Source organism: Bicyclus anynana, chromosome 1, assembly GCF_947172395.1.
Source record: "Bicyclus anynana chromosome 1, ilBicAnyn1.1, whole genome shotgun sequence".
NCBI classification, from domain to species: Eukaryota; Metazoa; Arthropoda; class Insecta; order Lepidoptera; family Nymphalidae; genus Bicyclus; species Bicyclus anynana.
The window spans coordinates 10,093,006-10,106,046 of record NC_069083.1 but is presented as its reverse complement, the minus strand read 5'-3'; the positions used below and the strand labels follow the sequence as shown (position 1 = coordinate 10,106,046).

General features: G+C 36.2%; 2 protein-coding genes across 2 annotated transcripts; both read right to left on the bottom strand.

Moving 5' to 3' along the window:
• Positions 1–639: 639 nt before the first annotated feature.
• Positions 640–8,562, bottom strand: LOC112046908 (pyrethroid hydrolase Ces2a). Its single transcript, XM_024083753.2, has 11 exons — positions 8,130–8,562; positions 7,663–7,755; positions 7,462–7,593; positions 7,058–7,385; positions 6,284–6,480; positions 5,816–5,978; positions 5,446–5,567; positions 4,678–4,909; positions 3,598–3,736; positions 3,139–3,335; positions 640–863 (listed from the first exon to the last, which is right to left on the bottom strand). Exons 1-11 carry the CDS (start codon positions 8,223–8,225, stop codon positions 718–720), a joined length of 1,845 nt encoding a protein of 614 aa, XP_023939521.1. The 5' UTR covers positions 8,226–8,562; the 3' UTR covers positions 640–717.
• A 626-nt stretch (positions 8,563–9,188) lies between these two features.
• Positions 9,189–12,301, bottom strand: LOC112046909 (protein mono-ADP-ribosyltransferase PARP16). Its single transcript, XM_024083755.2, has 7 exons — positions 12,041–12,301; positions 11,818–11,962; positions 11,524–11,679; positions 11,230–11,439; positions 10,968–11,151; positions 9,586–9,765; positions 9,189–9,500 (listed from the first exon to the last, which is right to left on the bottom strand). The coding sequence occupies exons 1-7, from the start codon at positions 12,172–12,174 to the stop codon at positions 9,334–9,336; spliced, it is 1,176 nt and encodes a 391-aa protein (XP_023939523.1). The 5' UTR covers positions 12,175–12,301; the 3' UTR covers positions 9,189–9,333.
• Between the last annotated feature and the right edge of the window lie 740 nt (positions 12,302–13,041).

Genomic DNA, 13,041 nt, shown 5'->3' with positions numbered 1-13,041 from the left:
ATGCTCCCCAGGCTACACAAACACAAGCGCCGTCGTCTTCGCCGGCAAAGATGAGGTTCTCGAAATCTGTCGTCACTCATACGTGGGCTTTTTAAATCACGATCTCGGGTGCGCCCGGACAGATAAACTCAGGGCTCAGGCCAAAACACCCTTCCCGAACGGCCTTCTCAGCCGAGGTCCGAGTCTCTGATGAGACGCCCTTAAAGAATCGTTCCGCCCATCTACTCTGTTTCTGCCTTCGGGCCCCATCAGGCGATGCTTCGGCGCTCGCCCAAACCTCCTGACGACGTCGCTGAGGTCCCATTAAAGAGCCTACGACACTTACACAATGAGGAAAATACATAATATATAATGTCAACTGTATAGGTCTAGATTTAATGCTCTAAGCACTAAGCATGTCGGTGACGCATACTCATAAGATTTTCCTCTACTTACCGCAAAAAATGCCCAACACGGTTAAAGAAGTTTTCACTTCAAAGACATGAACATGGCGATTTTATACTAGTAGATATATACTGCCTGCGTGATGGGCACCCTACCAAGGGCGGCAAGTTTTGATAAGTATTTTTAAGTATTAGTTTTAATTTATTTTAATTGTATTAGTCATATAACTATTTTTTTTTGTTAATAAAAACCAAAACCGTATAAAATGAAATATATTTACAATAATTCTTGCAACTTAGCATATTTAACATAGTTATAGGTTCTCGTATTAAACTAAATTTTAGCTTCATGTTCGTCTATGTCTATTGGTCTTCGAGTGCGTAATCTATGTAAAATTATTACGCAAAAACACAATAAAAGTAACAGCGTAAGCGATACGCCGCACATTGCTATTACTCCTCCGTGAAGTCGTTGCCCATCTGAGAATCAAAGAAATAATTATAAATATAAAAAAAACTTGTGTACCTACGTAGTTGGTTAACTATAACAAAATTAAAGAACTTAGGGTTGCCCGCTACTCCGTTTGCGTCTATTTTTTACAAATCCCTCGGTAACCATGTATTTTTCCAATATACATAATACCTTATGTTCTACTCCAAGGTACAAATGTATCTACCAGATTTAATATAAATCAGTTCAATGATTCAGCCGTCAAAAGGTAACAGACAGTCAGACAGACAGACATACTTTCGTATTTATATTTTTAGTATGGATGAGCATGGATGCTTTCCAGTGTCTGGGTGTATTTATATACCTAAGTGTAATTTATATACATCCTACTTATATCATAAACGCGAAAGTTTGTACGGATGTATGTTTGTTACTCTTTAACGTCGCTACTACTGAAGCGATTTGGCTGAAATTTGGAATGGAAATAATTTTTTCTTTGGATTAAAATTTAGGCTACTTTCACTACTACTACTTCACATTACTACTTCATCCCGGAAAAATCCATGGTTCCCGCGGGATTTATGAAAAAGTGAATTCTGCGCGGACGAAGTCGCAGGTGTCCACTAATAATATTTAATACTAGCGGACGCCCGCGACTTCGTCCGCGTAAAAATTGATGTAAACTTCTCTACCTCTACCTTACCCTGCTCGTAAACCTACCCAACCCTACCCTACCCTACCCTATCCTACCCCTACCTTACTCCTACCCTACCGCTAACGCTAACCCTTCCCTCCCCCCACCTTACCCTACCCTAACCCTACCCGTAACCTATCCATATCCTATCCTACCCTACTCCTAATCTACCCCTACCCTACCCCTACCTTACTCCTACCCTACCGCTACCCCTAACCCTTCCCTACACCTACCTTATCCCTACCCTAACCCTACCCTACCCGAACCCTACCCCTGCCCTACCCTACCCCTATCCTACTCCTCCCCTACCCTATACGTTCCTAGCCTTCCCCTACCTCTACCTTGCCCCTACCCTACACTACTCCTACCTTATCCGTACCCTACCCTACCCTACCCTACACTTTTCCTAAATTACCCCTACCCTACCTCTATCCTACCCCTTCCCTACCTCTATCCTATCCCTACCCTCAGCAAAATTGGTCCAGCCTTTTGTGCGTGGTGCAATGACCAAAAGACTATAATTTCCCAAGCGACTTCTATGCTAATACTATAAAGAGGTATAGTTTGTGTGGTTGTCGGGGGTAATCTCTGGATCTACTGGATCGATTTGGAAAATTATTTTACCAATAGAAAGCTACATTATTTGCGAGTGTCATAGGCTATGTTTGGTCGTCATATTCATACGGGAACGGGAACCACGTAATTGAAACCGCGGGGCGTCATATAGCGGCATTTCTGCGACTTTCAGAAATTTTGTATTATCTCCGAAACTATATAACTAATTAACATACTGTAAAGGGCAAATCTTATCTCTATAATATACTTGTGATTATTAAATAATTTATTTTGATAAGGATTTAAGTTTAGTTGTGTAAATAATGACGTAAACCTTAATTTAAAATTTAAATAATTTATTAAAGTACTAAAGGTACTATATCTGCTAAAATATAAAAGATAGATATATGGTGTCGCGGACTTTTTTGTAGAACTTTTAAAGGTTCAAAAAGCCTCCATACATTTATTTCAGTTATACGCAATGGTTGAGGCAGCGCATGCGAATAAGTAAGTTTTTCGGTCTGACCTGTAAGAGAAAACCCGCGATATCTCAGTAGTTATATATGATAGAAATATAAAATATAGCCTATAGCACTCCCCGATAACGTAGCATTCTACTGGTGAAAGAATTTTTAAAATCGGTCCAGTAGTTCCGAAGATTACCCAATTTCAAAAAATTGTTACAAACTTACAAACTTACAAACTTACAAACTTACAAACTTTACCTCTTTATAATATTAGTATAGATGATAAAATCCACTATCTTAGTACCAACCCATAACTAACATAAATAACATAACATAACTCTTTGGGGCTTTTGGGGCTAAGTTGTGGTGTATGTTTATTTATTTATTAGTGTAGATAATAAAAAGAAATACAAAAGTTATAAAAGGAAACACGTTTAAAATATCATTGCTAAGGTATGGCATAATCAAGCTTAAATTAGTCAAAGCAATCAAGGCATTATAATATGTGTTCTACTTGTGCTTGAAGCTGTCATAGTACGAATAACCCAATATTGCATATTACGTGTATAATAATTATTCATTACCTACCATTTGCATTTACAACTTTTTCTGCTTGTTCACCAGATGTAAGCGTGGAAAACAAACGGGGTAAATATTGAAGCCAAAAAGCTATTTCTTTACTTGTTTTATATCTATTGCAACTAGAGTCCTCTTTTTTGCAAATTTCGTGAATGTACGCATCACCCACCATATATCGAGACCATTCGTTTTGATTATCTGGGGATCTGAAATATAAAAACGTTAGTCATAAAATCCGGCTAAGGGCGTAAGTAGGGTAATAATTAGGCATCGATATAAATCGTCACATGAGCCTCTCCATACTAAAGAATTTTATTCATTACCCAAAGACGTGCACGCACATCTTATCTTAGTACGTAACAAGCGCATGTTACTCAATGTGCGAAAACAATGACAACTCCGCGACGCTTTGAGGCCCATCTAACGATCTACGGTCGATGATATTAATTAATTACATTATTTACTTACCCAAATTTCACAAAATTAGTAATGTACTTTCTAAATAATATTGACAGTCGTTTTTCGTTTTGACTCGCAGGACGTCGGGCAACTTGAAGTATTAGAGAATTTCCTAAGAGTGACAATATATCAGCTCCGTGTGTTGCACCTAAACAAATAATGAAATAATTAGGTAATAGGTAAGTGTAATATACCCACCAGGTGACCTATAGGTCTAAAGGCTTTAACCGCTGGAAGAACATTTGGGGGAGAAAGTTCCAATACTTGGAGGGGCGTTCTCCCCCGACTGACTCGGGAGGAGATGACCCTCACAAAGGTGTACGTAACTGGTAATGTAAAAAAAATATATTTTTACGGTCTTTACGAATTGAGAAACCTCCTCCTTTTTTTTAATTCGGTTAAAAAAAACCCATCCAAATGTCCCATAATTAATGGATAAAACGCAAATCGTATTAATGCATAAAACACCACCTAATTATCTAAACTAATTTGAATAGTTTTGAAATAATCCCTAGGGTGACCAAGTTATATTTTTTTTCAGGATTTTAAATTTTATTTCATCATGAATCAGTTTCAGTTTTTAGTACTTACTTAATTATAGTTTTAACCTCTAATTAGTTGTATTTACGTTTTATCTATTAATTACGAAACATCCTGTATATAGTAAGTTCGGATATGAGAGTCTTTTGGCATCCAGACGGTCATAAAATAAAGTCTCTAATAAAGTTTCAGTTATGTGCATTTAAAAAAAAATAACCATCACGTGTCTCAAAAAGTAAAGGAGAAAACGGGCATACCTTAGAATTTTCTTAATTCTCTAAATTTCTCTAAATTTCTCTTAATTCTCTAAAATTCTTTTAATTCGCTAAACTGTGAAGTTTGCCAATCCGCATTGGGCCAGCGTGGTGGACTATTGGCCTAACTCTCTCATTCTGAGAGGAGACTCGTGCTCAGCCGTGAGCCGAATATGGGTTGATATCATTATCAATCTAGACGTACAACTGGGAAATGCGCGTCAGATTTTCTTGGATTTAAAAAACGTTGAAATGGTTACAGTTTTGTTAATAAGTTGTAAGTACGTGTGGCTACCTGTAAAATTAAGGGAACGACCGTTCAAATCTATGTCAGACGGCAATGAGTACCGATATACATATAGCTGAGAAACTCGTCGTGCAAGTTTGGCTGCTAGAAGGGCACATCCAGCACCCCATTTAGCTGATGTTTCCATTCGTGCAATTTCTTCTATTAACTTCATAATATGTTCGTCCCTTGATGTACGAATTTTTGGTCCTAGGAATTCCCAACGAATAGCCTGTGTCAGCTGAAATAGATTTTACATATACAGGGTGCTCGGGAGTATTTCCCATAACTATGGGGTTATATTCATTACCGAAACTAATTAAAAATGTTCAAAGAACATGTGTTCTAAAATTAATATTTTCGGGGTAAATAATATTTCTTTGGTAAATAGATCTTCAAATGTGTCTTATAAATGCATCCTCATAATTATGAAGTAGCCAAGTTTGACGTTATTTAAAATGCAAGGATAAATAAAGGCGTGTGTTAAATGAAAAGTCAGAATTATTTGAATTATTTTGTATGAAAACTTAAAAAGTTTTTAATTTTTAGCTAAAAAAATATTAGTTACGCAGTTCGGCTCCTATAAGTGGACTCGTCAACACCTTGAACTTATGGGAAAACTCCCGAGCACCCTGTATATACATGATTTTAGTATTTTTAATGATGGTATCGAGAATGTTACACCACAATTTGGATTTATTAAGCTAAATAGGCCATAAGCCCTCATTCGCACGAGAGCTTTTTTAACGGAAGTAAAATAAAACTAAATATGATTACAAGTGGTAATGTTTCTGGTCGATCTATGGATAACAGACGCAGGATATCCGGAATAACTGCCACACTCGCGTGCTCATATAGGGAATCTGGACCTCGCTTTATCGCCTCATCGTAATTATAATCTGTAAACACAATTTGAAAATTAACACTTTTCTAATTTACAAAACAAAGAAAACCGTAATTTTTATAGGTACCTACATACTGACGTACAAAAATACCTATAAGAGTGGTTAAGCTGCACTTGGTGTTTTATGTTTAGATTTTAAATGTAATATAATATGCACGAAGTCCCTACAAAAGGTGTCCCATGTCCTTCAGTAGACGTCCCTCGTCTGATATGATGATGATGATATCTTTGAAGTAAAATTACCATAATGTATAGCATCCAGGTCTGTTGTTCCAAGAAGAACATCCAGTTGTATATTTGGTAACTTAGACGATACTAATGCAGAGGATAACGGAAGTGGTGAGTACTGCTCTTTGTCGGGTAAGAAATTATCCGCAATCGGCTCAAATATGTTTGTCCAATTGTTCTGAAATATAAAATTGTAATGTATTGTTTAAATTAGGAAACTTTTTCAGAGAATGGTTAACTGGATTTTACTTATTTATATACTATACAAATAACAAGTACCTTAACTCATCTAAGGAAGTTTACATTTTTCTTCCAGTTTAAAAACCAAATAAAAATACATAATTGCATCCTAATCTTAATTAGCATACTTGTGAACTCGCTATTCTCACAAAAACGCCAATTTTATGACTATGGGTTTTTTTGTACTTAAATTATTTCTAAGTAACCTATATTGTAGAATTAAATAAATAAACAAAAACATACCGAAATTGATCTAAATATATTTGATAACGATTGCGATCTCAAGCATTGAAGTATTTCATTTTCTGAGTCTCGTAAACAGTTTAAGGACTTTATCATAGTTTGGAATTTTTTTTCTGTTGAATAGTAGTTTTGATCATCTTTCTCTATCGCTTTCCAAATATTGTTGGGTGACATCATTATAACACGTTGAAACATTCCTGTGAACAATAGAAGATTAATATACGAGTATCATATTAATACAAATTGTTTATAGGCTACTAAACTTCGAACCCCTTTAATGCTATAAGAACTAATGGAATGGTTGTGGCACATCAACACGTGTAGGTATGTAAGAAGGTAATAAATAATACAAGCAGAAGCAAATATGTTTTATGTTTGTTATGTTTGTTAAAAACCTCTGAACAACTATTACAACTAACGATTACTATTTATAAACTTACGAATAATTAAAAACGCATTTTAAAGTAAAACGTAATGATTATAAACTCTTTAGTTAACGCTTGTACATATTGTGTTTTCTGTGGTTAAAGTCACACGTTTAAACGTTTTCGACGTGTCCTTACTCAGGGTTCATTAACAGGAGCTGTAACTGCTACCGATAACTGCAGTCGACTGTTGCCGACTGCAGTCCACTGCAGTCGATGGCAATTGTCGGTAGCAGTTGCCAGCTGACGTTGGCAACGTGCTGCTCGTGTAAATGAATCCTTAGCTTGTTTTTTGTAAAGTTTTTATTTGTTGTAAAACAACTGGTATAATTATATATCTCAAACTCACCAGCCGTCCGAGGTGATACAATATGATAAAGGACACTGTCAGCACCAGCAGAGTGTCCTAACAAAGTGATTGCATTAGGATCTCCATCGAATGCAACAATGTTTTCTCGTATCCAAAGTAGAGCCATATACTGATCCAATAAACCAAGATTTCCACGTGCTTTTACTGATTTTAAAGTAAAAAAAGCTAAAACGTGAAGTCTATACGCTACAGTAACTACGACAATGCCCTCTGCGGCTAATTCTTGGCATGGCAACGTTTTTCCATTTTGAGTCCATGAATCGCTGTACAATATAATCAAAACTGGTAGTAATTTGCCATCTACTCGCTGCCTGAAAATAAGGAATAGTTACAACAATATTAATTAAGCGTTTATAACAAAAATGTAAATTGACAATCCAAACCCGTGGCGTCCATATATTTAGGTACAGACAATCTTCCTTGTAATTTTCACTTTCGTCAATGGAGTCGCGGCAACGTGGTGGCATGCGGTGAGCAAATAAAGTTCTCCTCCAACCAGTGTGTCTTTCCGGGGGCTGATGAAAATTATAATATTAATAATATATTTCTATAGGGAAATTTTAGAAAATTCGCAATATACTTACAGAAAATCTTAACCGGCCGATGGGTGGAGATGCGTAAGGTATTCCGTAAAACGCTTCTATCGGCTTAGGTGATTTTTCCGTAAAAACCTGAATCTGAATATTAGATAAAGTAAGAAATAATATAGATAATATAGCTACCTATATTTAAGTACTTATTTATATTTTACTTATTTATTACTATACTTATTACGAGTAAGAAGGTCAAGTTAAAATAATTTCATCTACGTAAGTACGTACATACGTACATCATTTACTAACTACAAAACAAAGGCTCAATAAATATTTACTTGTATTCTGACAAAAGCTTGAAATTTTTAGCAACAATCAGTTTTTTTGTTTAAATGAAACCTTATTTTTAATTTTTTTGTGTAAATATGAAAATAAAAAAACAAATATGGGATAAACTTGTACCCGTAGTCTTATAGAATATGAGTATGAACTATGAGTTGTCAATAAAAATAACTTACCCCTACAACACGACCTTGCGGCAAATTTGCTACGGGGTCTTGGCCCATAACAGAGTTAAACAGCAACATGAGACACCAAATAATAAATATCTGCATTTTTGATAATTTATAATGATTATTTCAGATAAAGTTTAAATTCTAAATTTGAAATTTATGCTACTACACTTAATCGAGTGTCACTCAACGCCTGCAAATTTAAAACTGATGGGCTACAATAACCATGCAGGTTGGACATTATTTCGACACAATAAAATCAGATGGTACAGTGATTGCGCTTCCGCCCATGACGAGACAATTGTAACGGCAATCACATTGTTCTTAAATAACCTACTTCCTTTTGTATATTAGTAATTAAATATCTACGAGTATGTAGAGTCATTGAAATCCTATTATTTTTACCAATTTACATAAATTAGCAATAATATTTCATTATGTCGGTGCCGGGTATACCTTCAACTAACTTAATGTATTCGGTGCCATATGTTATCCAATGGATCTACCAGTAGCAAGGCTCAGAGTAGGAAACTGATCTTGATCCAATCAGAAATGAGGACATCTATAGTCACATTTAAAGGGCAATGTTCGTGACATTGAAGAGCCAATGGACGTTAAGTCCCAAGGTGCTGAAATGGCGATGCCGGAATATTGGTCGACTCACCACTATGAGATCTAGCAGCCGCCGGATACTGGCGACCGGGTTGTTTAGAAGTGCTTAGAAGAGGCTTACGTTTTTTTTTATTTTTTACAAGTTAGCCCTTGACTACAATCTCACCTGGCTAACTTGTTTGTTAGGTAACGAAAATCCATTAGGGTGGTAACTAGCCACGTCCAAAGCTTCCCACCAGCCAGATCTGGACCAATTAAGAAAACCTCAATCGGACCACCACGGCGGATAAAATCAAGGACCTCCATCTTTAAAATCCAGCGCGCATGCAATTGCACCACGGAGGCGTTAGAGGATGTCCAACAGAACAATTTACGTCCATTGACAATATTGATGATGAATTGCTAGTAGACATTTCACACTTTATAGACCATAATAATCACAAGGTGGGTTCTGTGTTTATGTAACAATAGTTTGAACTATAACTTCAGAAGAATGACAACTTTACTAAAAATCTAACAACGTTACAATTTGTAAATGACTAAGGCATTTTTATACAATAAGTACAATATTTAAAAACTAGTATAATGTGCATTAGCATTACACTTTCATATTACTTATGGCACAATCGATTTTTTTCAAAAGGATTTTGTAATAATAATGCATGGGCTGATTATTTGCAAAACCAATAGTCGCCAGCATTAACCCATAGCCAAGAAGAATCGAAAAGAGCTTGTGATGAGCAAACCATTGCCGTAAGCCACCAGCTGAAAACACAAAGACCATTTGTAATACTTTGACTGTAGCACATAATACTCAATAGTATACAAACTGAAGTCCGAAATAACTAACAGTCAATATCTTTACCATCTCTATTCGATATTGTAGTTGGAAATCTCATTGACGTAGGTTGTTTCGCATAAACCAGTAAATACCGTGCTCGGATTAAATCACAATTGGTCACAACAAATTGGGGAGTGCGAGTGTCTGATTCGGCATTTGTAGATTTATCTTCGTCATAAACAGCATCCCCTGAAAATTTTTAGTAAATTATTTTTTCCGTTAGTGTCATATTTTTATTAAAATTAAACTACACTAAGCATTGCAATTTGCACTGCAGTGGACAGGCCAGCTCTGCTTGTTGGTGGAAAATTGCAAAAAAGCGCCGTCAAGATAAACGGAGGTGGTTATATGACATTCCCATAATATGCGGGTGATGGGAGGGGAAGGAATGCGCGGGTATGAAGTTGTGCGCGCGGGGCATCGCTACCCCCCTCCGCGCGGGCCATTAGGAGCGTTACCAATGAATTTGCCAAGCTATAGGATATGAATAATTTCGTCTTCACTGCATAAATTGTTATTTCTAATTTCGAGGAACTTTGGTTTAGCCAAATTGGTACTTCACCAATTTCGCAAGTTGCGATGTAACAAAAGTACAAACACACACATAAACTTTCGCCTTTATAATATGTTTGTATTATTAGTGTGAAGGTATAACTCTATGCAATTTTAACATTAGTAAACATCTCTTAGCTCACAGGACTCTTTTTTCGGGCTAAAAGTATTCTAAATGTCTGTGTGAAATTCTGTATACCTACCTATGACAATTTTTTTTCCATTCCAAATTTCAGTTAATTCGGTTCAATAGTTGCGGCGTGAAAGAATAACAAACATTCATACCATCATAACCCTCAGTTTTTCTCAAATCTCAGGAAGCAACGGTTTTTTTCGGGACGAACATCAAACATCCAAAAATTCATACAAACATTCGCATTTTTATGTACCTATTAATTAGTTAACATTGACCTTATATATCCGAATGTACCATAAAAATCAATATTTTGATTAGTAGTCATCATCCCCATTTTAGTCTCGCGCGACTTGCTAAAACTTTATGTAGTGTATCGAATAGTTTGGTAGCTGCTACCTATTTATATTGTGGTTTATGCACAGAAAACGTATTTCTAAAGAAACTATTCGATACACTATGTACAATATTGTACATTGTACAAGTGGACAGCATTCTATCTGTGGCGCAAGGTCAATCGCCTCGTTTTTGTGCTGACTGCTGCATCGCGCAAAGTAGATACTGCTCATGGTCATGTGTTACGGCTATAGAGTAATGTGTTGTCTACACAATTAAATATAAACGCTTACAGGTAACTTCATGCAGCGTTGCTTCCCCGCAGTGTGAGGAATTACCTATAATGAGATAGTCGTATGTACCTACTAACCTTCGTTTGTGACAGGCTTTATTTGGTAATTGATGCCCTCAAGAGCGTCAATAACTTCACACATCGCTACACAAGACAGGTGACCTCCAATACAGCTAGCACCCCAACCAAAGCCTCCATGACTATACGGCAAACTTAAACTTAATTCTGGTGAAAGATTTATACCGTTGCCCGCCACGTTTGTCTAAATAAATGAAATTTAAATTAAAAAAGGTTTCAGAATAAAATGTAACGGTCATAATAAATGTGGATTTATAAAAACCTTATGTAAATGTTGTTGCAAGCCAAAATGTAATATACTGTAAAAGTTTTCGAGACGATTTCCGTGGTAAGCATAAAACACCCTGTGATTTTTTGCTAGTTCTTTCCACTTTAACTCCGCGGATGATTTGCAAGAACTGACCACTTGAAATATGTAATGTGGCTTAGTGGCTGCTAGCAATGAGTGAGCATTTATCAAAACGGCATCATGCTAAAAATTATTAATAACATTAATGTCTATAAATTAAAACCTTTTTGAGCTTATTATTGTAAATCTTAATTATTTCAAACTTACAGCTTCTTGTGGTACACTCTTTAAGCTAGGCTCTTTTAATCTTACGAGAACGTAAAATAACAAGTCAAGAATGTCGCTTATATTGGCCAGGTTATCAAGATTGTCCAGTTGTTGTAAAACCAAATCTAAAGCTGGCACGTCTGTGATTACGCTGAGCTAAAATAATAAAATTGTGATGTGTTGACTTAAACTTGTCCTCGTTGGTACTCGTCCGTACATATATTGTTCAACCACTATATGTACGGACTAGTCTTTGGTCTATAAAATGAATTTGAGAAAAATCCATATATCTACCAATTCATCCATGTCTTTAATTCCATTCTTAAGAAAAACAGGAGGAAAAGGTTTAAGGCAACTTTCGTATCTGAAGCTAAACGCTGCCGCTACAAACAAACTCCATTTAAAATCGGCCGCTTTAAAATCTTTTTCCAGAGTTAATCTGTAATAATGCACAGTCTGCTGTGAAGTTAAATAAATAACGAAAATATATTATTTGGTAAATAAAATAAGTTTTGACCTCAAATGCACGGCCTTTTTCTCTAAGGAATCTAATTTTGCTTGGTAGTTATTATTGTCAGATAAAGATTCTGAAACCGATGCCAAGTTACAGTTAGTGGCGGTATCCGATAATATTTCTGGCGCTCCGTCCATTTTTTAAAATTTACGCATTATTATAATTTGGAATTCATAAGAAATTAAAGTCCAGATTGAAAAGTTTATTTATATTTTAGACATTTGTCAAAATTTTAAACTATAATAACTAAAGAACCACACGACCAGTTTTTCCTTTTTCATTTAAGTAATAGACAAAATTTAACAAAAAGTATAAATATTTTTTTCCTAGGACTTTATACCTACTAGTATAATAGGTGCAAGGATTTTATATTATAATGCGGCGTCACCCAGTGTTTTCTGCAGGCGCCGAATCATCGTTTCATGGGGCCCGAAGGCAGAAGCAGAAGATGATGATGAGCGGAACAACTCTCTAACGGCGTCTCATCTGAGACTCGGACCTCGGCTAAGAGGGCCGTTCTGGAAGGGTGTTTAGGGCTAAGTGTATCAGTCCGGGCGCCCCCGAGATTGTGATTTAAAAATCCCACGACCGGGTGATATCAGATATCGGGGACCTAGTCTTCGCCGGCGAAGACGCTGTGTTACCTGTGTACCTTGTTTTTGTGTTGCCTGAGAAGCATGATCCACGGGGGGTGCCCCTACAAGGTATACAACTTTTAGCCATTTGTGGTATACAACGTTAAAAAAACACACATAATAATAGATACTACTGGATACTACTTACGACTTCGACCATTAATAACAGGACCTGCCTCGCTAACCGTTACCCTTCTGGCAATGATCTAACGCGTTTATAAAAACTGTTGCTGTAATCGTTTTCGTCGTGTAAAGAGCTCCCTAAAAATATCGGTTTATGTAGTTAAATGGCATAAAAAACGGCCAAAAACTTGTAGTTTAGTAAAAGACGGAGTAGTTTCATTTGTAAGTAATTCTAACTTAATTTTA

Excerpts from the sequence above, each read along its gene's own strand:
- LOC112046908 (XM_024083753.2), bottom strand. The coding sequence starts at position 8,225 with ATGCAGATATTTATTATTTGGTGTCTCATGTTGCTGTTTAACTCTGTT. Across the intron at positions 7,594-7,662 it reads TCGGCCGGTTAAGATTTTCT|CCCCCGGAAAGACACACTGG; the intron begins GTAAGTATATTG and ends AATTTTCATCAG. Across the intron at positions 7,386-7,461 it reads TAAATATATGGACGCCACGG|CGAGTAGATGGCAAATTACT; the intron begins GTTTGGATTGTC and ends ATTTTCAGGCAG.
- LOC112046909 (XM_024083755.2), bottom strand. The coding sequence starts at position 12,174 with ATGGACGGAGCGCCAGAAATATTATCGGATACCGCCACTAACTGTAAC. Across the intron at positions 11,440-11,523 it reads AGAGTGTACCACAAGAAGCT|CATGATGCCGTTTTGATAAA; the intron begins GTAAGTTTGAAA and ends AATAATTTTTAG. Across the intron at positions 9,766-10,967 it reads AAAGCCTGTCACAAACGAAG|GGGATGCTGTTTATGACGAA; the intron begins GTTAGTAGGTAC and ends AAAAATTTTCAG.